The sequence below is a fragment of the Misgurnus anguillicaudatus genome, chromosome 20, assembly GCF_027580225.2.
Source record: "Misgurnus anguillicaudatus chromosome 20, ASM2758022v2, whole genome shotgun sequence".
Taxonomy (NCBI): Eukaryota; Metazoa; Chordata; class Actinopteri; order Cypriniformes; family Cobitidae; genus Misgurnus; species Misgurnus anguillicaudatus.
Window position 1 is genome coordinate 22,546,541 of NC_073356.2, and position 27,251 is coordinate 22,573,791.

Here is a 27,251-nt window from a genome sequence, read left to right on the forward strand (position 1 = left end):
ACTCCCCTCTTGGCGCAATGAACCGCACGCGCTCGTTTTCATTCTACCCATGATGACCCGCGCGCGTCTGCTTGGATCGAGCCGCCATGTTGTCGGTGTGAAAGCTAGGGAGCAGCTGCGAACCGGGGCTGAAATCCGTCACCATCCGCATCCTCCACCTGTGAGTAACCCTCCGCTATGAAACCGAGTGCTCATTGGGACGCATTTTAGCTTCTTGTACGTTTATATTTTGGCGTTTTATGGCGTAGTAAGTGATTTCGAGGGCGTTATTGGCAGGCAGCGGTTCCCCCTCCTCTCCCCGGGTCTTCCTCCCGTTGTAGTGCTCTTCCTGTCCAGACGGTTCGGGCCTTTTGTTAACGGGACCTGTAGATTAGCGCAGAGCCGGCTCGTGGACTCAAAGGTACCGTTTTAACCCGTTTTTGCGATCTGGTCTCTGAATCGCACGTGAATGTTTGTGTTGGGTTTGATTGGAAATCAGCTTAACGTTATTTTTGCGACCGGGCCGTGTAACAGTCGTTTAAACGTTTCATCAAAGCCTTGCGAGACAGTTCCGCCCTCACCGATCGCCGTTTCCATGTTTATTAGGTAGAAAGTCAAACAAACGGTTTGGTTTTTATGACCATCTGATGTCACCGGGTTCATGTATTACATTGTTGGTGGCTCTCTGCACCGCCTCGTGAGTTCAATACAGGTGACATCTTTTGCTCGTAGAGAGACGCAAACCATTTAAAAGCGATCGTCACGATTAACGTTTGTGTTATCATGATAGAAACGCATGCTTTGGTCATGGTTAACACACTTCCGGGAGGTGTGCATGCAGCCACCCGAGCTTACCGAAAGCTGGTTTCCGGGTCTCTCTCTGGCGATCAGGCCCGTGTAATGGCGATCCTGGTCAGACTTTAGGTGCATGAAAAACTGCCTGTAACATTAAATCCATGAGCAAAAAAGCTTTGTCTCAAAGTCAGCATGGATAACACAGTTGTCTGCACGTGCAGTTTTCAGGCATGACTCTGAAGGTGCCTATAAGTCCAGAAATGAATACATTTGGACGTAGGTTTGGATACTGCCAGTACCTGTGATGTTAATGTCAGAAGAAGCCAAACTGGCTTTCATTTCAATGAAAAGAGGGGAGGGGGTGTTTGTTTAAGGGGAGTTTTGGTGATGATTATGCACTTGGGGGAATTTTTCTTGTTCTAGTGGTGGGATTTTATTTCATAGTCACCGGTGTGAAATTAGAATAAGTTTCTTCCATGGGCAGTTGGTGCTGTGAAGCTTAAATGGTAATTGTTTAGTCTCCCAATTTTGGAAACATTTCAGGGAAATTGGTTTGGATGGCACACGTTTTAGGGCTACAAACTCGCGTATAAACAGTCATTAATGTCATATCGGTTGTCATATCGTGACACTGAACTTGAACGCTAAAACATTTAGTTGTTTATGTGATGGTTTATTGCACTTTTAATCATATAGAAGTGTGGTATGAATTGTCTCCTTTGGAAGTGGAATTTTCAGCATTCCAAGTGTGTGGTGTTCTTATTCCTGTTTATCTAACCTGTGTACTGCTTTACCCAATTTTCTATCCAAGAATTAACCAAGAGCCTTAAATTATCTCTGTGTGCAGGATTATACTCAAGTGAGATCTTGTGCAGATTTGTAATTTGTGTGCATTGTAATTATAATGTCCATGTTTTTTCTGATGGGCGGCCTCACACGAGTTTCTTTGATGTCTTGTCAGAGAGTAGACAACTGGCTGATGTGTATAAAAACAATATACAAGCATTCGATTAGCCTACATCAACTATTATATCTGGCAACTATGGTTATTTCTTTTTATGTTTTGGCAGTGATACTCATCAATAACTGTACATCTAACCATATCCATTTTAATTGAAATTAGTTTTTGTTAAATAACAGCAGTGTGTAGTAATAAAGAAGATAATTACATGAAGAAACGTGCCCACATTTTAAAATAGGAGCTGTATGGAATGATCAGGAATTTGGCACTATACATTGTTTTGCCTATATTTGGACATCTGGGAATTTTTCCTGGTTTTCTTAAAAAGTGATTCTTAGTAGGTTAACTGGTCAGTTTGAGTCACCATGTTTTTTTTCTCGGGGAACTTTAACTATTTCTACCATTATCCCAACACATGATTTTCAAGCCAGCTGATGAAACACATTACAAAGACTGTGAACTGTATAGTACTAAATTGTGATCGTTAGGTCGTTAAACAGTTTTTCTCCATATCTAAGTTAATAATTTTTTAGACCGGCCTAAAATCATGACTCTGATGCACTGGAGCCACCAAGCAACACAATCATTAGCATCCATTTAGGTTCAAAGTTGAAAGGTTTGAAAGTTGAGAGAATCCGGCCTATTTTTCCAAGATTTTGATAACTTATTTAATTGCCATTTTTCATCATACAGATTTGGCTGGGTGGGTGATTAAAGGATTAGTCCATTTTCTTGAAGAGTCCAGATGGTTTGCTCACCACCATGTCATCCAAAATGTCTTTCTTTGTTCAGTCGAGAAGAAATTGTTTTTTTTTTTTTCATGAAGACATTCCAGGATTTTTCTCATTTTAATGAACCCCAACACTTAACAGTTTTAATGCAGTTTCAAAGGACTCTAAACGATCCCAAGCGAGGCGTGGGGGTCTTGTCTGGCGAGGCGATTGTCGTTTTTGACAAGAAAAATGAAAAATATCCACAACTTCTCGTCTATCTCCGGTCATGTAACGCGCCAGCGCGACCTCACGCAATACATCAAGAGGGCACGGATGACGTATGCGAAACTACGCCCCAGTGTTTATAAGTTTGGAGAAAGATAGGGGTGTAACGGTACGTGTATTCGTAACGGACCGTTTCTGTTCATGGCTTTCGGCACGATGCACACGTGCATCGAAAGGCTGAATGCAATCTTTTATGTGCGCCTGTGTGGAACACAATACGTGGGTTTCCACACGAACATATTAAGTGGCGGAAGTCTCCGTGTTCAGCGCAAGTCTTCTGTCAAACATATAACATAATTCGGCCCGCAGAAAGATTTTTATTTACTTAGTTGTATATTCGTTTGATTATTGATGTAAACGTTTACGTGTCGTGTCTAAAAGCGCATGTTAAAAGCGTGTCAACGCGCTGTTTTGTTCTTTCAAAAGTGCGTGAGAGGATGCACGTCTTTCGTTGCTACGCAATCATGAGACGCGCTTTCTGTGACAGCGAGAATAAGGAGTGCGTGATCAGATTTTTCATCTGCACCTCACGTCAATCATATCATTGTCACAATGCGATCAGCTGGTCGGGACAGAGAAGAGCTGTAACCCGGTCTTACTCAGCTGCGGAGGGGTTCGTTAGTTTAAATCACAGCTTACATTGACAACACAAGCAAAGATTAGGAGAAACGTGCAAAAGATCAAAGATGGCTATGTATGCAACTCACTAATCTCAAAAGGAGTGTATAATAAGTATATCATCATGTTGCTTGCTAATATGCAGTTACACATAGAGCAGTAATATTATTTATATACAGAGATGGTACATAGCCAATTCAATACTGTGAGTTAAACAATCCAAAATAAATCAAAACAGAAAATGTTTGGTGGCAAAAATGTTGGCTAATAGTTCATAAATGTATTCAGCAATTGAATTTGCAGTAGTATTTTATTTATTATTTTTTCATTTTATATATATTTTATTTTAATAAAAAAGTGTTTAAAAAGTGTAAACAAATTGTAAAAAAGTTTATAGTAAACAACCTGCAGTTTAATGTTTGCATTTTTCCCTTACTGTACCGAAAATGAACCGAACCGTGGCCTCAAAACCGGGGTACGCACCGAACCGTGATTTTTGCGTACCGTTACACCCCTAGAGAAAGAGGACCGTTCCGACATTGTTGTATATGGAATGCTACTAATTAATTAGCAAATGTGCGTTTCATATATGTAACACGTGACCTTGCCACGGCATTACGCTATTATGTGAGGTCGCGCTGGCGTGTCACAGGACTGGAGATAGATGAGAAGTTGTGGTTTAAAAGTGCATATTTTTAATTTTTCTTGTCAAAAATGACAATCGTTTGACTAGATAAGACCCTAATGCCTCGTTTGGGATCGTTTAGAGTTCTTTGAAACTCCGTTGAAACTGCAATTTTAAACTGCATTAATACTATGCCATGTTGGGGTCCATTAAATGAGAAAAATCCTTGAATGTTTTCTTTAAAAAACATAATTTCTTCTCGACTGAACAAAGAAAGACATCAACATTTTGGATGGCATGGTTGTTAGTAAATTATCTGGATTTTTTTAAGAAAATTGATTAATCAAGACCACATTTTTCTGTGGTTTGACAAACTGAGTACACATTTAACATCAGACTTAAAATGTCTTGCATGTGTAAATTCCTCTTTTTTGTTTTATTCCAGTTTACGGTAAAACCCAGTTTCATTTAAATGTAAACAATATTTATAGCGCTTCTAGTGCCTGGTAAGCAGTTTCTTTTACACGTAAGTTATGAATAGGTAGTTATGGCTCTAGTATTTTCTACTTTAGAAATACGCTCCTAATTCCAGAAGGTTATGTTATATCAGTGCTGCCAGCTTCTCTGGCACAGTTTTAGGGTGAGATTCCACCAATCTCAGGATTATTTAGTCAGGATTAATTTAGCTGCATGTGATGGCCTGCCTCTACAGTATCATATTTCCTTTATTTTTTTTTTTATTAAAAGCTCAGATCTAATTCAAATGAAAAACAAGAGCAATAGATAACACCAGTTGCTTTTTGTTTAGGTTTTTGTTCAGTTGCTTAGTTTTTGTTTGGGTGTTATCAGACTGTTTACAGGAAGCTGGTATAAGGGTTTAAAAGAAAAGAAAGAAAGAAAGACTGTTTATAGGAATGTATACAAGTATGGCATATTATACATAGTTTTTCAACTCTTTTCTCTTAGATAAAGAAAAGGAAATATTGCTTAAGTAACACTTCACTGTTGTTAACATTAGTACATACATTAGCTAAGCTAATTTGAATTAACAATGAGCAATAGTTTTCAAGCATTTATTAACTTTGATGATGTTAGTTAATGGTCATTAATAGGGCTGGGCAAAAAAGTCTATTTTTTGATTAATCGTTTTTTTACGTGCTAGATTCAAAATCGTTTCTTAAAGAGCAGAATCGATTTTTTTCTGTCATATTTATTTCCGCAAACATTGAATGTAAGATTAACGTTAATCTAATTACTAGTCTTCTTCACTAGACATCACCCTCTTTTTTGCCTTGCACGATGTTACCAAGTAGCGAGAGTCAAGCCTGTAATTCATTCAGTGCTTAAAATGGCGGTTTCAGGTGCTTTATCGACGTTGATGCCACCTTCATATAAAAAGTCAGAGGTATGGAAGCATTTTAGATTTCGCAAGCAAGATGACGACGATAGTGTTGTGACTTTTAATTTTTTTTATTTGTTGTTCACTGTTCTTTTTTATTAATATAGTATTTGTATTTAATTTATATTCATTCAGTTGAATCAAATATAAAACCCGGCCTGAGAACCGGAATCGAAATCGAATCGATTTGATAGCTTGTGAATTGAAATCGATTCGATCTGTAACATCTGAATCGATACCCAGCCCTAGTCATTAACATGAACTAAGATTAATAAATAACTGCACTGTTCATTGTTACTTCATGTTAGCTAATGCATTAACTAATGTTATCAAATCCTTAGATGCAAAAGCCGCTAAACCCCACTACCACCTTCAAAAATGACAATGTTTTTAATCGAATGCTCTTGGCACTTATAATACGTTCATCAAATACCTTGGCCAATCACAAATGCCAGTTTGTTGGCAGAATCTGCTAAATGCCATGCCAATTCTTTGTCATCCTAAGTGCACAGAAGAAGAATTGGATGAATGTTGGTGAACGTTTTTTACCCGGTGAACTTGTGCCACCCCTCACACTTTTAGCACAAACCATGAAATTGGCATGAACATGCTAAAATGTTTGCCGCACCTAAACTACACTAGTCATCATTTGAAGTGGATCAAAACTGTTTATAAGTTGTCATAACCACAACCTGTTCTTGTCTTAGGGCAACTTTGATTTTGAACAACTTTGATCCACTTCAATTGTTGACTAGTATATTTGACCTATAGACAAAAGAAGTGTTATAAATGTTTAAGTATAGTGGTACAGAAATGTTATGAACAAAATATATTTGTGTTTTTTTTTATATATAGTAGATGCCTCATACAACCCAGAAAGCAATGGTCTCAAAGCCACAGCTTGATTTCACAAAAATGAGGCTTGTGTAAGCTTTTTTCTTGCTCATGACACATTTCCAAATATGGCCACTGGGCTGCTCCAAATGCCCCTGCTATCCTAATGATGTTGAATTGGGTAGAGGAGGCTATATAAATGATTTATTTATATTTGGCTATTACCCAGTTTATGTATCTACTAAACCTTTTTGTTAAATGTTTAAAAAAATTAGGAATTTACAATTAAATTAGAAACATTTACTTAATGATTGTAATTTGTGTGCTCTGTTTATTTTAATGTCATTATGAAACCTTTATAAATGAAAAAGACAACTATTTACATGATAAATACTAAATGTTTTACATAAAAACATACTCGCAGTCGTTGTGAAATGATCAAAGAAAGCATTCATATTAATGGAGGTGATTTATCTCTATCGCGTGTTAATGGCTCCAGCATTCATTTAGTGATGGACGATGTGGAAAGCATCCTGGCAGCAAACTACTACTAATGATAAACTTTTATCCTCAAAATATGCATTCATAATACTTGTATACTGTAGGCACATCAACAATGTTTTGCAAATAGCGAATGTGGGTCACGACAGGAAGACTGTATACTGTACCTGATTACAGACAACATATGCGTGAGGAGAACATGACGCAAAAATGAAAGGGTAAGGCTGTAAAACACTAAATTTATTAGCCCTTTGTTATAAATGAATCGTGTATGTGGGCTTATTTTGCACGTCAGACTCATAACGGATCAGATTCTGTGCGCCTTCGCCATAGTAGACCATAATGATGGATGACAGAGAATTTTTGTTAAAATAGAAAAACAGATGGAAATGATGGAGAATATGTTAATGTTTGTGTGCTAAAACTGCAAATGGTTGTTATTTTGTGAACACTCAAATATCAAATATCTTTGTAATGATATATAGCATGAAAATGTTTATGCTGTTCTTTGTCAATATAATATATGGTTAACCTAATAGTTTGCAAACAAAAACACGTCGGCTCACCCACGTGGATCGGTCGGCTTTACAGGTTAAAGTTTTAAGAGTTTTCTGTATAAGGAATAATTGACAACGGGCTATTGAATTATAAGAAATTGTCAACCAAGGTGGTAATGCGGTCTGACGAGTGGGGTTACACTGCGGGTGTGCATTATTTTCGAATAATTCAAAGGACCAGAGTCAATTATTCCGCTTATACCACGGTTACCACAAACATTGCTCTGGTGACTATTTTTAAAACATTTGACAAGTTAGGTGTGCGGTTATCGAAAAATAATGTATACCCGTGGAACATTCTCAACCAATCAGAATACATCATTCAACAGACCCGTGGTATAAATTAGGATATTGACCAAATTTTTTGTGGAGTGGAAAGGGTTTTGCAGCAAAAGACAGTCAAATTTTAATGAAACGACTAAAGTGACATTTGTGAAAATAAGGCATTTCAATTACTGAATATAATCTAAACATAAGAGCCTAATAAAAATAAAATAAAACACTCCACAGTCTTCACTGTGTACAATACCCACTGATTCTTATAAAGTACAACAGTTCTTCAGTCAAGAGCAGAGAATAATTTTTTCTTAAATATTATTGATAAATTAATTGGGTTTAAGACACGAGTGATCTTTGCTCTGTTAAATGACAGGCTGTGTATGTCTGCACTCATTGGATGTACGTGGACAAAAGCAGCTGCAAGTAAAATGAAAGGTTATAGTCTCCATGAAACAACAGAAGTAGCGATTGTCTTATTTTCCCCATGGTGACGTATATATCCAGGTGAAACGGCTTCTGAAATGAAAAAAAAATGGTAGGATTTAAATTCGTCCACCGAGAATTTATTGGATCGTTGGAAGTTGGGTCGTGTTGTTAATAGTGATGCACCGATGTATCGGCCGCCGATATTTATCGGCGGATTTTTGATGAATTTGAAACCATCGGCAATAGCACGAGAAAGGCCGATACCAATTGTTTATTAATTACCTGCATAAAGAAATCCATTATATGTAAAAAATGAGTTAATGTTGTTAATTAGGGGTGGGACAAAAAATCGATTCTTAGATGAATCGCGATTCGGGCGTGGGCCGATTCTAAATCGATTCACAAATGTCAAGAATTGATTCTTAAATGTTATTTTACAAAATAATAATGTGACGTTATCAGAACCAAAAGGCGGAACTCAACTAGGGGAGCGGTGATGCACACGGACAACTTAAGAGAGCGCGCACTGCACGAGCACATAGCGGAGCTTACAAGAGCAGACGAGAAAGAACACTTTAAATGCTTGTAGGACTATACTGCTTATCTCTCTATTCTTTTTGAGGAGTTTTAAAAAAATCCTTGAGTACATGTCGAGTACTCCTTAAAATAGCGGAGATGCGGTTTAGTGAAACAAACTAGAAAATTACAACATTATCAGAAGCATCCAAATAAGCGCTACGCTGCCTCTCTCCCTCTCTCGTTTGCTCGCTCACACACAGACACCGTGCGCGTGGATCAACTCCTGCGTGAAACAAGAATGCGCATCCTTGTTAATTGTGGAAGTAAAAGACGACTGAGCTGCAGTGGCCTGGCCAAACACATTTGAGACAAAAGGCGTAGCAACTCAAAAAGACCTGCGTGTTTCACAATTACTCTAAAAGACCATAATGACAATTTCGCGCGAGGAGCAGCAGTTATGTGCCATCTACCGGCATTGCCTTTGATATCGACGTATTGGACACCCCTGCCCTAAACCATCCGCTGACTGTTTAGATATAACATGAATATACTTCTCTAAAAATATGCACATAGTTTGTTATTCAGTTGCTGGGTGCGCTGCATTATATAAATACAGTAATACTGCCAATCACTGTGTATAATGATGATGATTAGACGCTTAACGTTAGTCAGTTCGTGGAAGTTAATTCCGGTTAACATATAGAATTAATATGTCACGTTTAATTACTATTTTTACTGGTTTTAATGTCTTACAACAGAAACAGGACATATATGTATATAAGAATGACATTATTTATCTCTTAGTTGCATTAAAGTACAGCATATGACAGTTCAGAGACTAGTAGCAAAAGCGCAAACATTAACGCAAATGTGACGTAATGACGTCACATATATGCAAATTAGTACGTCAAGAATCGATTCTGAATTGAATCGGGACCCTAAGAATCGATTCTGAATCGATTCATGAGGGTCCAAGCGATTCCCACCCCTAGTGTTAATAAAATAAATGCTGAATAGCAAAAACCACCTTTGAAGGTTGTCATGCTGTCTTATTATATTTGTTTTAGCTGAATTTGTGCCTCTCTTAATATGTTGGTCAGTTGAATGTTAATTAGATCCAATCCATGTTCAGTAAAATAATTTGATGCAGAAATAAACTAGCTAATAGACCAACTGTATAGTATTGTATACAAGTGTTTAATATCGGTATCGGTATCAGTTGTCTGTTTAAATCGGTATCGGCACAAAAAATTCTATCGGTGCATCCCTAGTTGTTAATTGCTATCGCTAATTTTTTTTCCCGGACCCCGTCCACCTTCCATACTCTATGACCGGAAGTAAAGAGAGATTGTTTTGAAGAGGGGAGGAAATGTGTGTCTTTCATAAAAGATTATTAGGGCACATGAAAAAAAAACAATTATGAACTTCGCAGATAAGCCATTTGTAAAAATGTATACCATGTTCCCACAAAAATTACTCTAAAAAAATTTAAAACGCATGCAATAATAAACTTTCGGCATGAAGATGTAATGTCTAAAATAGATATTTGTTGTATACACTGTTTGATGGTGATGTGTGAAGGCACATTGCGCTGTTAGGACCGGAGCGAGACCTCATAGAAAAATACACATATCTATGTAAAGGCAAAGAGAGAAATCAAAATCCTAAGGTTTTGTACTACAAGAGAATATTTTGACATTTTTAAGAACAAGGCAAATGCTCTATTGAATTGTTCTGAGGGGAAATCCTCTCTTGTCCTGACTCTTGAAGCACGATAACAGATTTCGAATGAGAATGACTAATTTTGCCGGGCTTGCTCTGCTTGATTAACTAGAACATCCACCTGTGGTTTTCCCTTTGAGCTTTTACAAAAAGCGTACTGTGTTGTAATGATCAACTGTTTAACTGGGATATTTAGGGCCCTATAATTTCCGCGATCACGGAATCGCGGACGGAATCGCGGAATTGGCTAATTAACACGGAATCTAGTATAAACGCGGAATTTCGCGGAATTTTACATATTTTGAATAAAATTATGTTTTTGTGTGGGAGACGAACGTATGTCTGTGGGAAATGCAGACGGGGGGAAGTAAATCTGGGCGACACGCCCCCTCCCGTCGTTTCAGACCTCCTCCAAAACACTGAAACCATGGTGAAGCGGCTCTCCACGACTCTGCTTTCGTCAGCGAAAAAATTAAGAAATTCGACGCTAAGCACTTAGTTCCGAGCAGGTCTCACATGACTTTTATGTGACCGGAGAACTGTTAGTTTGGAAGTTTAGTCAACACTCTGTTCACGGTGAGCGCAAAGATACATGCACTATCTCATCCATGTCTGTCTCACTGTACCTCTCTCATGTGCACGCGCTCACGCATCTGTCCAAAGTGCGAACACAAATCCTCATGTATTTGTTCAGTTTTATGCATTTCAAGCGAGCTGAGGCAAACTAACTATCCCTCGCATTTAAAATATAATCATCTACATCATGGCGCCGCTCTCTGTCTCTCTTTCGCTCGCTCGTGCAAATAGCTGCGCGCTCATGCTGTCCTAAGTCAGATCACTATCCTGTGTATGTTTGTTCAGTTTTATGCATTTCAAACGAGCTGAGGCAAACTAACTATCCCTCGCATTTAAAATATAATCATCTGCATCATGGCGCCGCTCTCTGTCTCTCTTTCGCTCGCACGTGAAAAGAGCTGCATGCTCATGCTGTCCTAAGTCAGATCACTATCCTGTGTATGTTTGTAAAGTTATATGCATTTCAAGCGATTGTGTATAAAATATGGATCGCGTTCCGCTGGATTGATGTGTTTAAGGCACTTCTGAAGGCACCACTGCGTTGACACCTTGTTGTAGCCTCCTCCTGCAACAACACTAAAAAAAACAATGCATTGAATTGAGTTGTGTGTGCGCGTGCGCGCGCGTGTGTTTGTGTGTGTGTAAATGCATCTTTTATAGTCATTAAAAGTAATCCTGTTATCCAGTTTTTCCCCCAAATCATTTACATTTTAATCATTAACATTAAAAGGCACACTCTTTTTATGACTAAAATAAAAGTAAAGGGTAAAAAATATAATTGCCAAAAATTAAAACGGATAAAACGGAATTTGCAAAAATTAAAACGGAGAAAACGGAATTTGGGAAAAAATAAAACGGAATTTGGGAAAAAATAAAACGGATTTTATAGGGCCCTAGATATTACTGAAAGTTCAGAAGAACAGTTCGTATTGTGTAGATTCTGTATGACTTGCAGGGTTCAGGTTTTCACTTGCCCTGCCAAAATTTTCACTGGCCCCACCAAAAAAGATTTCAGTGTCAGATATTTAAAGGAACAGTATGTAGGATTGTGGCCCAAACTTGTATTGCAATCACAAAACTTGTGGCTAAAACTGGTACTGCAATCACACAACTGGTGGCCAATACAAAACATGACAACATAAACATCAGTTGAGGGCTGCAACTCCACATTTTAAATGACAATATCCTGGCCAGACCACTGTTGTCAGTGATATAATTATTTGAAATGAAAATTATTTCTTAATGTGACACATCAGCGCCATTTTATGATTAATTGATATAAATTTCTTACATACTGTTCCTTTAAAGGTGGTGTGTTAATGTTAGCGTCATCTAGTGGTGGGATTGTGACATTGCAACCAACAGCTCACCCCAATTCTAAAACGCGTATAGTAGCCGCCACAGGACAAACATGTTATCGTCTGAGACAACGTAGGGACGAAACGAGCTATTTTAGTATAGTTTGTCCTAGTGCTTCAACCACGCGTCGACGTCATTGATTACGTCAACTACGAAAATACATCGTCATGCGTAAAATGCGTCGACGCGTCACGCTGTTTACATTAATCTCGCATAATGGAGTCTTCTGCTCCCGGCAGTGTTTCTCATACATTTATTTGTTTGTGTGCGACACAAAATCAACAATGGTCGCAACATTTACATTTTTATTTTCATTTAAAACAGCTTCATTTGTTGTTGTGAGCGCTCGGTGGTGCCTCTCTTGTGCACGCACGCGCGCGCTCTCTCTCTCTCTGCGTGAAGCCCCTAGACAGCGCCTCTCATACATGACACTGAGTGAAAGAATTAAAAGTTGTGTTTTCCATGCATAACGGGCACTCCGAACAGTCGGATGAAAGTCTGTGCGTCCATGACAAAATAAAAGTTTCATTATCATGAAGTGTTATTTTTCTAGTTGTTCACCTCGCTTTTCGAGTCATTGATACAACACTTGTTGTAATTATGTCCAAGAAGCACACAAAGGGCACTTTTCCCGTCGTCACCTCAGCTTTAGACCTGCAGCGTACTTTCAGCAAAGATGCTTATATTATGAAGACTTCAACCTTCCATTAGAAAACCCGCAAGAGTGTTTAGCGTGTAGCGCCTCAGCCAGTCAATAAAGATGATCAATGATATATGTTGTGGGCGTTCAGAGTGTAACGACAATCAGTTACAGTTTACATTTAACAGTTTCTTAACAGAATTTAAGTTTTACATCGAGCATCATTGTGATCATGGCTAGTTTAACTTCTTCGCGCTTGGTTAGTTGTTTCGCCAGCTGTGTATGTGCTTTGCGCAGGCGCCGGACACACGTGCTTGCTTTTTCGACAATCGTTAAGTTTAATTGATTTAATTCTTATCGACAATTAATCGAAGAATTGTTAACATCCCTAATATTTATAAACATCATCATGCTCTTTTAGGGGGGATGCCCAAACTTAACAAGCCCAAACTCACTTGTTTTATTTGTGTTATGTTACAGTCTCTGGTGGAATGAGCGTAGCGTGTGTGTTGAAGAGGAAAGCTGTGCTCTGGCAGGATTCGTTCAGCCCCCACCTGAGACTGCCTCCCCCTGACAGGCTAATACCTAGCATGCCTGTGGTGCTGAGTGCTGCGGGCCACACCCCCCAACCTGGCCCTTCTCCGCAGGCCCCTCCCCCTACACAGGGAGCCGGCCGCTCTCAAGATGATGCCATGGTGGACTACTTTTTCCAACGACAGCATGGTGACCAGCCCGGCTACAACAATTGCAAACACCGCTGGCCGACCGGTGACAACATGCATGCGGACAACCAGGTAGAAGTCTTGTGGAAATAATTAGGTTGGCATCAAAGAGCCTGCTAAGCTTTAAGTGTAATAACTGCATGGTCTGTTACACAGGTACGATCGATGGATGAGCTCAACCATGATTTCCAGGCACTTGCGCTGGAAGGCCGAGCAATGGGAGAGGTGAGAGTCCCTTTCTTTTATCATCCTGATCCCATACTATATTTATATATTTATATTCTTTTAATGTTTGGGAATGATGTTCCTGCTTTGTAGCAGCTCCTTACCGGGAAGAAGTTCTGGGAAACGGATGATTCAGGGAAAGACGGACCAAAAGGGATCTTTCTGGACCAGTGGAGGGATAGTGCTTGGGGAACCTCCGGTATGTGTGCATGAAAATCTATTCATAAGGCGAGATACTTTTTTTTAGACAAATTTAGTAGTTACCTTTGTAATACTTATTTAGATCATTCAGTTTCCCAGCCAATCATGGTGCAGCGTCGACCGGGTCAGGGCTTCCACGGTGTCGGTGAGGCTGGATCCGTACTGTCTCCACGTTCCGAGAGCGGAGGATTAGGAGTTTCTATGGTGGAGTATGTTTTAAGCTCATCACCTGCTGAGAAAATGGATTCTTGTCTACGCAAAGGAGCCTTTGTGAGTCTTTTATCATATTCATCAGCATGAACATACAGTTTGCTTTGTTATATCAACCAAAGTCCTTATGGCTTTTTATTTTAATCTTCACCTCGGTTTCTGTCAGGGTCCAAGAGATTCTGAGACTGATGACCCTGAGAAAAGGGTGGAACCAAAACCCAAAACAACATTTGACCCTGAGAGGAAGGAACTAAAGGAGACAGAGCCGGATGTTTTGGATAACCCAAACGGACTGCCCAATCAGAACGGGCTCGATGTGGACATCAAGGATTTCGGGTAAACGCCATTAAAGTATTGTTTGATTATGCATCTGATAAATAGAAATGTCAAACATTTGGTTCCAAGTTAATACTAGAATAAAAGACATTGTATTAATAGACACACTTTTGCAGGGTTCCCACGGGTCCTTAAAATCCTTGATAGTTTGTGAATCTGGGGAAAAAATTTAAAGCCCTGGGAAGTTTTTGAAAATATACATGCATAGATACAGGTTATTGAAAGTGCTTGAATCTATTTTATGCAAGAAGTTTCCTGAGAAAAAATCCATATTATTCCCTGTGTAGTGTAGGATAATATCATAACAATTCTAGACTTTTTAAGCACACGTGTTAAAGTGTTTGCTTTAAATGCTTATATCTTCTGTATGCGAATGTTGATTCATACCAAAATGCTTTTTTGCATGGTTGTGTTTGACACATGTAAACGTCTCGAGTTATGTATGTAAATGTTGTTCCCTGAGAAGGGAACAAGACGCTGCGTCTCCCTTGCCATACTTCCTGCATCCCTGTAACGCTGTCTTTGGCAATATTTCAGATAGCGATATACTTCCTAGCTCCCGCGTCACCCTATCTTTGTCGTTAAGCCTCACCATTGGTTGAATTTAATATACACATTCAAACGCACTTACCCCTGGAGGTGTCCCCAAATTGTCACCATAGTGACGCAGTGCAAGTTCCCTCGAAAGGGAACTGTAACAATGCATCTTAAAAGGTAACACGATGTAACCTTGTTCTTACTTGAAATGTGTCCCCACATTTGAATTTGAGGGTATTGGACCTGGAAAGTCCTTGAAAGGTCCTTAAATTTGAAGTTGACTAAGGTGTGGGAACCCTGCTTTTGTGTCCTTTACTAAATTAAATTTATATTTAAAAACCAAACTGTTGTTTCCTCAGTCGTACTCCTGGTAACTGCCCTCCGCCTGGTGCAGAGGTGGAGTTGGGTGGACCAGAACTGGCTGGTGTTGTCGGGCCAAAACCAGCAGAGGATTTCTCAAACGTTGAAACCCAGAATGTGACCCTGGACCCCATGGAATCCGTTTCCATGGAGACTTTGCAGTTTGATTACACTGGAGGCCAGCTGCCTCTTGACTCCACAGCTGCTACTGTCGGCCTGTTTGACTACAATTCTCCTCAGCAGGTAAATATATCTGTTACAGGCTTTAGTAAACCACCAGAAATGTTGTGCAATCTCAAGGACACACATTCAGTTAAATCATCTTTTGCTGAGTGATATAATAAATCCTTGTGTGTTTACAAGCTGTTGTATAGGATGATTAACTGTTTAAGGCCAGATTTTCACTTGTTGTGAAAAATCTTAAAATGAACTTGGCATGTGCATCTTGGCCTTCGTGGGCTTACGGTTTCTAAACGTAATCAAATCTAAATATTCAAAGTTGGTCTGTTTCATGCCTAATAAATGCATGTGTTGCAGCTGTTTCAGAGGAACAGTGCTTTGGCAGTGCAACAGCTCACCGCAGCCCAGCAGCAGCAGCAGTACGCTCTCGCCGCAGCTCAACAACAACACATCGGTGAGTGCTGATTTGTTGTGAACCAAAGTTTGAAATCTGCAAGTGGTTTTTACTGTAACTTGTTTTCTCGCGGGTTCTTGTGTTAGGTTTGGCCCAGGCTGCATTTGTACCAAACCCTTATATTATCAGTGCGGCTCCACCCGGCACCGACCCGTACGCTGCTGGACTCGCCGCTGCTGCCACACTTGGTAAGATCTCATATTTGTGATGGATGTGTTTCATCTTTTGCTCTGTTTGTCTTTTCAAAAATGACAATAAAAGAATATTAAGAATAGCATAAGAAGGAAAAATGAATAAAAGCAACACTATACAATGCCTACATTGTACAGTATGCACGCACTCTTCTGAGGACGAAAATTGTTTCATTCGCACTGTACACGGAACCCCGTGTACGCAAAAAAAGGTACCACACTTTGGCCTTACAGCTAAATTTACGCGACAATGATCTGCATTTACACAGATATGCGAACACAACTGAAAATGCTGTATTACTTGTGGCAGGCCAGTAGATGGCGATGTTACTTTGTAAAGAAACACTTTCTTTGCACATTATGCAATCTTCTACAGAGCGATACATACAAAGTCAATACTGCAATAGACATGTTTTGTATAGATGGACCATAGACTGTAAAAAAAGATGGACGACGCCCGTTTGCTCTTTTCCATTGGTGAAAAGTGAAGCTGCCAGAGATCTTTTTTTTTAATTACGAAAGACCCTGGACTGTAAAGCATCTAATTTCGTAAAGTTTGTTAAAGGGACAGTAAGTAGGGTTTTAAGTGTTTTATTAATCAAAAATCAATGTCTTTATTCATAAATATGTTCTTGTTTGTGCCAAATGACCTCTGCCAGTGAACTGACTTTTCTTTGTAAGCTTAGAATTAATTTTCTTTATTTACATTGAACGGTTAAGTCCAAGGAGGCTTCCATGCCTTTCCGCCATACTGATAAACTATAATAGCAGAGAGGGACAAAAGGCACTAGCCTACCACCCCGTTTCATTCAGAACACGTGAACTAGCTGAGACGCACAAGGAGATCAGTGATTACATAACGGCTACCGTAGTCGCAACATGCATTTAAAAAAGCGAGGCGCTAGAGAGCACTATTTGTTTGAATCAAAAATACAATTTTACCACTAGATGGGGGTAAATTCTACTTATTGTCCCTTTAAAGAGGATCTTGAGCAGCACAGTCCTGTAAGCCACCATTGTTGTTTTGGTTATACCCGCGCATGCCTATAGATTGAATTACCATTATCACAGATTCGCATTTTCTTTGTTTACACAGAGACGACAAGGCGACATTTTCAAATGCGTGCACTTTGTAACCCTTCTTTACAACTCTATTGGTGTGTAAGTGAACAGCCAAATCACATAAACACTTTCCTAGTTTCGGTTGAAACAATGTTGTGTAAATTATCCCCATATTGTCTATTGCAGCTTATAAGACTTCCAAGCATTATCTGCTATAGTTTCTGACAGGAAACCAATAATTTTTTACACAATACAAAACTCTCTAAATGCATACTCGCTCCACCCTTAATATACAAATACATTACAAGTGAAAGCAACATCATAGACTGCATCAGTGCAGCAGGTGTAATAGCCAGAGGCTTGTTTCTTTGTACTTGAGCAATGACAGTACTTGCATTTTAACTGCTTTTTAGGAAAAACAATCTGAGAATATTCTCCTAGTCACTGCTGCACGACCAGTCTATTGCTAAAGGTGTTTTGTTAAGCATGGGAAAGGGATGAGAAGTATTCATGATGCTGGAGCTTGCACCGTGTACCCCAAGGAGTTAAGCTTTAGCTCTAGGATTGATGTAGATTGCTTGATTAAGCCACGCACACAAACACACCCTACTTAGATGCTTGAATCACAGTACAAAGGCACTGCTGCCACTTCTGATTCAGAACTACTGTCTGTATTACATCAAAGACTCCTCAGAAACCATGTGCGTTTGCTCTTGATCTAAAATAAAAAGGTGTTTTTGTGCGTTTCAGGTCCAGCCGTGATGCCCCCTCCGTACTATGGTGTGACTCCATGGGGTGTGTACCCTGCCAATCTGTTCCAGCAGCAGGCCGCCACCCAATCCAACTCTGCCAACCAGCAGTCAGCTGCACAGAATCAGCAGAACCAACAGCAAGTATGAGCTGAGCAAACCGGTTGTTTCTTTGAAAGTCAGCAGTGTAGCTGCAATAAGTGCGGCAGCCAATCATTGCTCTCCATTTTGGTCCCCAGGTGATGCGTGGAGGTGGTAATCAAAGACCATTGACTCCTAGCCAGGGACAACAGGGTCAGCAGACAGAGCAGCTTGTAGCTGCAGCAGCTGTGAACTCCGCGTTAGCTTTTGGGCAGGGTCTTGCAGCTGGGGTACCTGGTAAGGGATTCTCGAAATTTTAATGGCGCACAAAAAAAAACAAAAAAAAACATGAAATTGAAGGTCACCTAATTCGGCATTGCTGTATAGAGCAATGTGGTCAATGCCAACAGAACAAGAACTTGCCAGTCACTAGTGATTGAATCTGCACTGCTTAAAGGTGCAGTGTGTAATATTTAGAAGGATCTCTTGACAGAAATGCAAAATAATATACAAAACTATATGTTCAGGGGAGTATAAAGGCCTTTTTTAATGAACCGTTATGTTTTTATTACCTGAGAATGAGACCTTTTTATCTACATACACCAAGGGTCCCCTTACGTGGAAGTCGGCATTTTGTGCCGCCATGTTTCTACAGAAGCCCTTAACGGACAAACCTTTTTTACTAAGTTGTCTCCGACGATGACATGTTTTTCCGGTGGCGGCTACCGTAATTTCTCTATGCATTTCAAAAGCGAGGGGTGAGCAGTGGACTGATCCGTTGGTTGCAATTCGCAACCTTACCACTAGATGCCGCTAAAATGTACACACTGCACCTTTAAAACCATCTAAATTCAACTCAATATTTGATTGAGATGTATCTGTGGTCTTTCAGGCTACCCAATGTTGGCCCCAGCTGCGTATTATGACCAGACAGGAGCTCTTGTGGTAAATACAGGGGGTCGTGGTGGCCCAGTTCGACTTATGGCCCCAGCATCAGTTATCATCAGCCCATCAGCAGGTACACATTTAAGCTCGGCACTGCCTTTCATGCTTTATCTTAAATAAATCAAGGTTACTCTGGATATCATGTCTTATTTTACAGTTGCGGCTGCTGCTGCCTCTGCAGGTGGTGCTAATGCAGGTCTTGGAGGTGGAGCTAGCGGGGCTTTTCGTGCATTGAGCTCTCAGCAAGGACCTGGACAGCAAGGAAGTGGTGCTTTGGGCGGGAGCTCTTTTTATGGGAGTGGCTCCCCAAACTCATCCTCACAAAGCTCTTCACTGTTTTCACAAGGCTCTGCCCAGCCAGGTAGCACTTCACTTGGATTCAATGGCAACCCCTCGTCTTCTCTGGGAGCCACGCTCGGGGCGACACTCGGAGGTTTTGGCACAGCAGGTGTGTAGCCTCAAATTGAGTCATGAGCGAACAAATATCTTGCATATATAAAATTGTAATTTTCACAAAAATGATATTCTTTCTGAAATTCATTTGCATTTAATGATGTGCTCAGTCTGGTTAGGAATAGTTTGCATATAACTTTGTATCTTGTTTTGTTCACAGTGCCTAATTCCAGTTCTAGCGGGTCACGTCGAGATTCTCTGACGGGAAGTTCTGATCTGTACAAGCGCACACCCAGTAGCCTCACCCCTATTGGCCATGGGGGGTTCTATAATGGCCTTAGCTTTAGCTCCTCCCCTGGCCCCGTTGGCATGCCACTTCCTAACCAAGGCCCCTCCCATTCTCTTACCCCTCCTCCTTCGCTCTCAACACATGGATCTTCAAGCAGTCTGAACTTTGGTGAGTTTATATTAACACTTTCCCAGCAATTGGCTGTTTACTCGTCAATTAAGAGAAAACGCTTTCCTGCCAATGACGAGTTTTTCCGGCAATTCGTATTTCCTCCATTATCCACCAGGTGGCACTCTTACCCAACTCATAACATTTAGGCATACAGTTCAAACTCTGTGTATGCTTTGATGGTCGCTCTGAATCTGATCTCCATCAAAAGTCCTTTATAAAAAACGCAATTATTTCATTAATTATTGTTTTGGAAGAAACATACCCATATTTGAGATAAAAAGAGAACAAATGAAGTTAGGATGAAACATTTTTTTATTTTTTGAAAGCAGACAGTCTGTTTGATATATAGTATGTTTATATATTTAAAGAAGAACATTTTCTGGAAGGCCTTAAACTTTTGTGAAAATCATAAAAAATGCTGGTGCTGGCAACTTAAAAAAAAAAAACCGCTGGTGGGGAAAGAGTTAAGAGTACCTTAAAATAGGAAAGATAAGTTTGCCTAATTTCAAGGCTTTCTTAACACGCTAATGTGTTTAAAAGGAGATTTTCATTTTCCATTAACTTTGTGGCACCTCCCCCTCAGGTGGGCTGACCAATGGCAGTGGACGTTTCATCTCGGCAGCTCCAGGAGCAGAGGCCAAGATCCGCAATGCCACCACAGGCTCGTCTCTCTTCAGTCCCAGCAGCCAGCTCTTCCCATCGTCGCGGCTACGCTACGGGATGTCCGATGTGATGCCATCGGGGCGCAGCCGTCTGCTTGAGGACTTCAGAAACAACCGCTACCCCAACCTGCAGCTTCGAGAGATTGCAGGACACGTCATGGAGTTCTCTCAGGACCAGCATGGCTCCAGGTAATGCAGATGTTGATTATAGCACACAAATGTTATGATGTTACAGCTTTGGCTATTGGTGGAAATCTTTTATATTAATCAAAGCGTACATTAGTTAGTTAATTTTGTTTCCAAACATTTATTTGTTAACCCGCAGCTTTGTCAAATTCAGTGTTTCCTTGTCAGTGGACTGCACTGGCCAAAATGGCTGCAACATTAAATAAGTGGTAATGGGCCCCATGTTCTTATAAAGTGGATGCTGGGGACAGAAATTAAACTACGTACAAACCTTTAACTCAACTGATACCTACATAGCTACTTTATGCAATTTACTCTTGCATTTATATTGTGTTAAACCCTTGTGTTTTTGTAGGTTCATCCAGCTGAAATTAGAGAGAGCAAGTCCTGCCGAGCGTCAGTTGGTCTTCAATGAGATTTTACAGGCAGCCTACCAGCTCATGGTCGATGTGTTTGGAAATTATGTCATCCAGAAGTTCTTTGAGGTAAGATTGACTTCTAATAATTCACAGCGTTACACATGGCTTCTGACCGAGGTCACACAAACACAGAGATTGTCAGTAAGGCTTAAGTGTCCATTTGTATTCTGTGTTTAGTTTGGCAGTCTTGATCAAAAGTTGGCGCTGGCGGAGAGGATCCGGGGCCATGTTTTATCTCTGGCCCTGCAGATGTACGGCTGCAGAGTGATCCAGAAAGCTTTGGAGTTCATCCCATCGGACCAACAAGTCATTGTATGTTTGCACATCCAAGTCTTCTATGCAATCCCATATCCATTGATGTTACATTATATTAATTGCTTCAACTAGGCCAGTATGGAAAAAGTAAAAGCCTTTAGAGAATATATAATGTAACATGGTGTGTGAAGGGACTTTGTAATGATGTAAAAGATTTTTATGGCCTTGTTTTGCAGATAAGGCTTAGGCCTAGTCTTAGACTAAAATGCATGTTTAAAGGGACACTTCACTTTTTTTAAAAAAATATGCTCATTTTCCAGCTCCCCTAGAGTTAAGCATTTGATTTTTACAGTTTTGGAATCCATTCAGCTGATCTCAGGGTCTGACGCTACCACTTTTAGCATAGCTTAGCATAATTCATTAAATCTAATTAGACCATTAGCATCGCGCTCAAAAATAACGAAAGAGATTTGATATTTTTCCTATTTAAAACTTGACTCTTCTGTAGTTACATCGTGTAGGAAGAACGACAGAAAATTGTAATTTATCTGTTGACCCGCAGCTTTGTCAAATTCAGTGTTTCCTTGTCAGTGGACTGCACTGGCCAAAATGGCTGCAACATTAAATAAGTAGTAATGGGCCCCATGTTCTTATAAAGTGGATTCTGGGGACAGAAATCAAACTACTTACAAACATTTAACTCAACTGATACCTACATAGCTACTTTATTCAGTTTACTCTTGCATCAATAATGGGTTAAACCCTTGTGTTTGTGTAGGTTCATCCAGCTAAAATAGTCATCCAGATATTACGCAGCGCACAAAAATAGTCCTTTTGATCACTTTCTATAGCAGGGCACTATTTTCAGGCACTGCGTAATATCATTGCGCCTCCTGCAGCCATGTTACAGCAGGAAAATCCTTGATTATTACGCCAGAATGAGAATATAACGCCATATCGCGTAGAAACTCTTTGGTTATTTTTGAGCGCGATGCTGGTGGTCAAATCGGATTCGGTGGATTGTGCTGGGCTATGCTAGAGGTGGTACAGCCGGACCCGGAGATCAGCTGAGTGGATCCCAGTATGATGAGAATCAGATGTTTAACTCTAGGGGAGTTGGAAAATGAGCATATTTTCGAAAAAGTGGAGTGTCCCTTTAAGGTATCTTCAAAAAACATGACAAAACAATGTTAAGCAAATGTACAATGTTACGCTTTATCCTGGGTTTATCTAAACCTTGTCTGTGAAACTGGACCAAAATAATTAACTTAATCTACATGAATGGTGAAGATTATATATATCGGACAGTTTTAACAATAAACATGTCTGTTTTTTTACAGAATGAGATGGTTCGGGAGCTTGACGGGCACGTGTTAAAGTGTGTGAAAGATCAAAATGGCAACCATGTGGTGCAGAAGTGTATTGAATGTGTTCAGCCTCACGCTCTTCAGTTCATTATTGATGCCTTCAAAGGGCAGGTGGGTCTCTATGGCAGCTAACCTGTTCAGCAGTTTGAATTGCTATATGTTTGAATTAAAGTGCTCATGTCTGCGTCCCCTGGGACGTTTTTGTGTGATTTGCTTAAAGGAAAACACCACCGTTTTTCAATATTTTACTATGTTCTTACCTCAACTTAGACGAATTAATACACACCTATGTTTTTTTCAATGCGTGCACTTAATCTTTGCACAGCACCTCGTGAATGTATTAGCATTTAGCCTAGCCCCATTCATTCCTATGGCTCCAAAAAGGGATGAATTTCGAAGCCACCAAACACTTCAATGTTTTCCCTATTTAAAGACTGTTACACGAGTAGTTACACGATGAGGAGTATGGTGGCACAAAATAAAACTTTTGTTTGGATCCTAAGGAATGAATGGGCTAAATGCTAACACACTCGAGAAGTGCTGTACAAAGATTAGAAGTGCACGCATTGAAAAAAGATAAATATGTATACTATTCATCTAGGTGGAGGTTAGAACATAGTTAAATATTGAAAAACTGTGGTGTTTTCCTTTAAAGTGGAGGCTGTCTCATTTTTCCAATTAAAGACAATTGCAGCATTATACATTTCAATCTCAGGTCTCTGTCTATTTTTACATTTGCAGCTTTGTCAAATTCAGTGTTGCCTTTTAAGTGGACTACACTGGCCAAAATGGCTGCAACATAAATATGTAGTCAATGGGCCCCACATTCTTATTGTGGATACTGGGAACAGAAAACAGACTATTTACATAAAAAAAAAACGTATGTGTGTTCATTGTGTAATATTCGTGTGTTAAAACTTAAAAAAGAGCTGCCTGGTGTTGCTTGTTTTAAAATGTACAAAAACTGAATACATTATAATTAATAACTGTATTGTATTGTGCAGGTGTTTGCTCTCTCCACACACCCATATGGTTGTCGGGTGATCCAGCGTATTCTGGAGCACTGCTTGCCTGAGCAGACCTTACCTATACTGGAGGAGATACATCAACACACTGAGCAGCTGGTCCAGGTAATTTATGAAGAATGTATTTTTTTCATGAACCTAGGAGTAGTTTTCATCCATTGTGCTCATCTTAACCATTTCTCTCACTATCTAGGATCAGTATGGGAATTATGTAATTCAGCATGTGTTGGAGCACGGCCGCGCAGAAGACAAGAGCAAGATCGTCTCGGAAATTCGAGGAAATGTTTTGGGGCTCAGCCAGCATAAGTTTGCAAGGTGCTTACAAACATAAGTGCATATATACAAATCATTAAACTTGTATTGAATTAAAAATATTCTTTTAACATGAGGACGGAAAAGGCCACTGGAAAACGTCTCATATTTGGGGCATACATGTTTTTTCTTCCTCAGTAATGTGGTGGAAAAGTGTGTGACCCACTCGTTGCGTGCGGAGCGGGCGATGCTGATTGATGAGGTGTGCAGTATGGCGGACGGGCCCCACAGTGCCTTATACACCATGATGAAGGACCAGTACGCCAACTACGTTGTGCAGAAAATGATTGATGTTGCTGAGCCTACACAACGCAAGATTGTAATGCACAAGGTACAGCTTCTATTTCGATTTCAGCATTTTTATGCTTCATTCCTATTTTGTGTGAAAGTGGCTTTTCTGAAAAGAATTTTGTGCGTTTAAAGACCATTGTGTGTGAATAATACATGTTATTGCTCTGTGTAGATCCGGCCTCACATTGCAACGCTGAGAAAATACACGTATGGAAAGCACATTTTGGCCAAACTAGAAAAGTACTACATGAAGAACGGCGTTGACCTCGGCCCGCTCTGCGCTCCCCCGAATGGCATCTTGTAAAGCTTTTCCATTACTAGGATGTTTCCACACCCAACATAGGAAGGTCTGGATGAGATTTTCGAAACCTTCCCATCATCGCAAAATCATCTGTGGGTCACCGTGGCCCTTTTTTGTCTCCTCTCTCTTTTCGAATATCTTGTTTTACACTCTACTACCTAAATGATGGTCCTTTTTTTGGTCCTGTATGTATGTAATGAAAGAATATTTGATTTATCCCGCTTTGGAACATATAGGCTTGTGCAAACCCACTTTATTGCTCAGCAACACCTTTCTAACGTGCATATTCTTTCATAACACACATTATTGCTAACACTTGATTGCTAACACGCAGACATTTAGCATGGGAGACGTTTTTGGTCTTGCTTCTATAAACTATTTAGTGCATACTTGGTGTAGACCTTTGCATATATATATAAATATATATATAAAACTTTGTAGTTTTTCTGGTTTTTGATGTCCAATCTGTATCTATAATCTTCCCCAGTAGTGAATACATACTTCTGATTGTATAATTGTACATTTGTAAACCTTCGCTAATGTAAATGTGGACTTGCTTCTACAGCCCTTTTTTGGTATGAGGAGAAAAGCGACAATGGAAAAAAATCTTGTGCATTTCAGTGTAAATTCTCACCTCTTTGGTTGTGGTTTTTGAGTTATGAGTTGTTATATATATTGTAAATTGTAATATCAAAATTTTTGTTGGTTTTGAAGCCCTTTGGATTATTACTGCATAGATGTACAAAGAACAGAGAAAATGCGCACTCTGCTTTTAGCCATTCACCAGCCACCCCTTTATCACCTCCACTCATCCCTTACTTTTTTTAAGGTCTTTTATAGTCCCTCTCTCGCTCTAGGGCAGGTAGCAGCAAGCGCGTTTGTGTGTATGTGTGTGTGTGACGCGTTAGACTGCCCTGGGTCCGAGTCAGAGGTGTGTACAGATTTGCCATTCTTTTGTCTACTTGTAAGTGATTGTAACATACTGGCCATTGGTTTTTGATTTGGAACACTTCTCCGGTGTATATTTAAACAGCCTTGTGTATATTTCCTATGATTCTCTTTATGCAGGCACACTTGTAACCATAATGTGTATAGGTAACAGATTCTGTGTGTGCTTTCTGCCTGGGCAACTATTTTTTGTAACTCCAGTTGTAGATTGTCTCTAAACAATGTGTGATCTTTATTTTGAAACAACAATGAAAAAATTCAAAATTTAAAAATTGTCTCGACTCTTTCTTTTTAATGTGCTTGCTTTGTCATTGGGCCATTCTTCTGATCTGATGAAGCTATTCTACAAAATCATTTGAAAACTGCACTTGAAGTTCATATAAAATATACAAGCAACTAATTAAAAATTAATAAAAAAAATTAGAAAATTATTTCTTTGGGGCAAAATGCAGTGATAAGTTTGCATATTATTTTAATTTGTTGTGTCGCAGAAGTTCAGTGAATGGTGCTTTAAGCATTTTTATCTTAATCCAGATAATGTAGGGTTCCAAAGTGGACACTGATCAAATGTAAACCTTGTACAGTAAGTCCCTTTGGATAAAATTGTCTGCCAGATTTAAGCCCCAAAAGAGGTCCCTGGGACAGTATAGATAAAATTTCAAGGCAAATGGGTCAATGACAAAACAAACACCTAAAACATATTTTTGAAATAACTTTAAAAATTGATGTTGGTTAATGCATATTTTTGAGATAAGAACAGTGTGTTTAAAAGTTTAATTGAACAACATTTCGGTACATCGTAATGATTTTGATTTTTTAACCATACGTTTAATAACCCCATTTAAAAAAAATGAACCATGGTTTTATTGTGGTAAAAGTGTAGTAAGCATGTTTGTTTTTTGGTGTATTGATTACATCAGCAAAACCATGGTTTAACTATGGTTTTAAAACCATGGTAACCACAAAATAACCATGGTTTTTAAAAACCGATACCTTAACCAACAAACGATTTGCAACAAATGACGTAAGATTGTGTCTGTTTATGAAAAAGAGATTAAAGCTGTCCTCATGCTATCCAGTAACCAAGCTGACAAATAATAAAGTAGGCTAGTCTTAAGGTATCGCACCTATAAGCGTACAACTAGCCAAATATTGGAAAGATATATTAACATTTTACAATTAGTAAATTGTAAATTACATATCAATTTTATGTAATAGCTGCACCCCATTCTCATTATATATTCATGATGCAGGGGCGGAGCCAGACATTGTAAACATTGGGGGCTTAGCCCAAATCTAGGGGTTTCAAAGCATTTTTTCTCCATTTACGGCAGGTTTATGAAGTAACATTTCTTAATCCTATACTATTTTTTAATCGTATTTTATCCTATTTTTGTATAAGAGAAGTTAAAGTGTCATTGTCAAAAAATTTTAAGTTACAGTTTCAAAATGACAATACAAAGAACACAGTATATTTTGCCTATTTTTGTATAAGAGAAGTTAAAATGTCATTGTCAAAATTTGTTGTTACAGTTTCAAAATGACAATACAGAGTTCTCTGTATTGTCATTTTGAAACTGTAACATAACAA

At 39.4% G+C, this 27,251-nt stretch overlaps 1 protein-coding gene and 3 non-coding genes across 9 annotated transcripts; all 4 read left to right on the plus strand.

Annotated features, from left to right (window-relative positions):
• Window positions 1–25,932, plus strand: pum1 (pumilio RNA-binding family member 1). Of its 6 annotated transcripts, none has more exons than XM_055219797.2 (22): window positions 1–160; window positions 13,269–13,582; window positions 13,667–13,735; window positions 13,829–13,934; window positions 14,019–14,206; window positions 14,313–14,482; window positions 15,379–15,622; window positions 15,917–16,013; window positions 16,100–16,201; window positions 18,017–18,159; window positions 18,255–18,393; window positions 18,989–19,114; window positions 19,199–19,489; window positions 19,655–19,891; window positions 20,478–20,745; window positions 21,098–21,227; window positions 21,339–21,473; window positions 22,757–22,894; window positions 23,788–23,913; window positions 24,002–24,123; window positions 24,259–24,451; window positions 24,584–25,932. In XM_055219797.2, exons 2-22 carry the CDS (start codon window positions 13,280–13,282, stop codon window positions 24,713–24,715), a joined length of 3,459 nt encoding a protein of 1,152 aa, XP_055075772.1. In that variant the 5' UTR covers window positions 1–160; window positions 13,269–13,279; the 3' UTR covers window positions 24,716–25,932. The 6 variants fall into 6 exon arrangements, with proteins under 6 accessions (XP_055075772.1, XP_055075773.1, XP_073714422.1 ...); XM_055219798.2 differs by having other exon boundaries at window positions 19,223–19,489; XM_073858321.1 differs by having other exon boundaries at window positions 14,028–14,206.
• On the plus strand, window positions 20,877–21,013 carry LOC129412716 (small nucleolar RNA SNORA5). Its single transcript, XR_008633819.2, has one exon. It is a non-coding gene; the product is annotated as a small nucleolar RNA SNORA5 (small nucleolar RNA).
• Window positions 21,974–22,110, plus strand: LOC129412714 (small nucleolar RNA SNORA5). The gene has a single exon (XR_008633816.2). It is a non-coding gene; the product is annotated as a small nucleolar RNA SNORA5 (small nucleolar RNA).
• On the plus strand, window positions 23,520–23,654 carry LOC141351638 (small nucleolar RNA SNORA5). Its single transcript, XR_012359912.1, has one exon. It is a non-coding gene; the product is annotated as a small nucleolar RNA SNORA5 (small nucleolar RNA).
• Window positions 25,933–27,251: the final 1,319 nt, after the last annotated feature.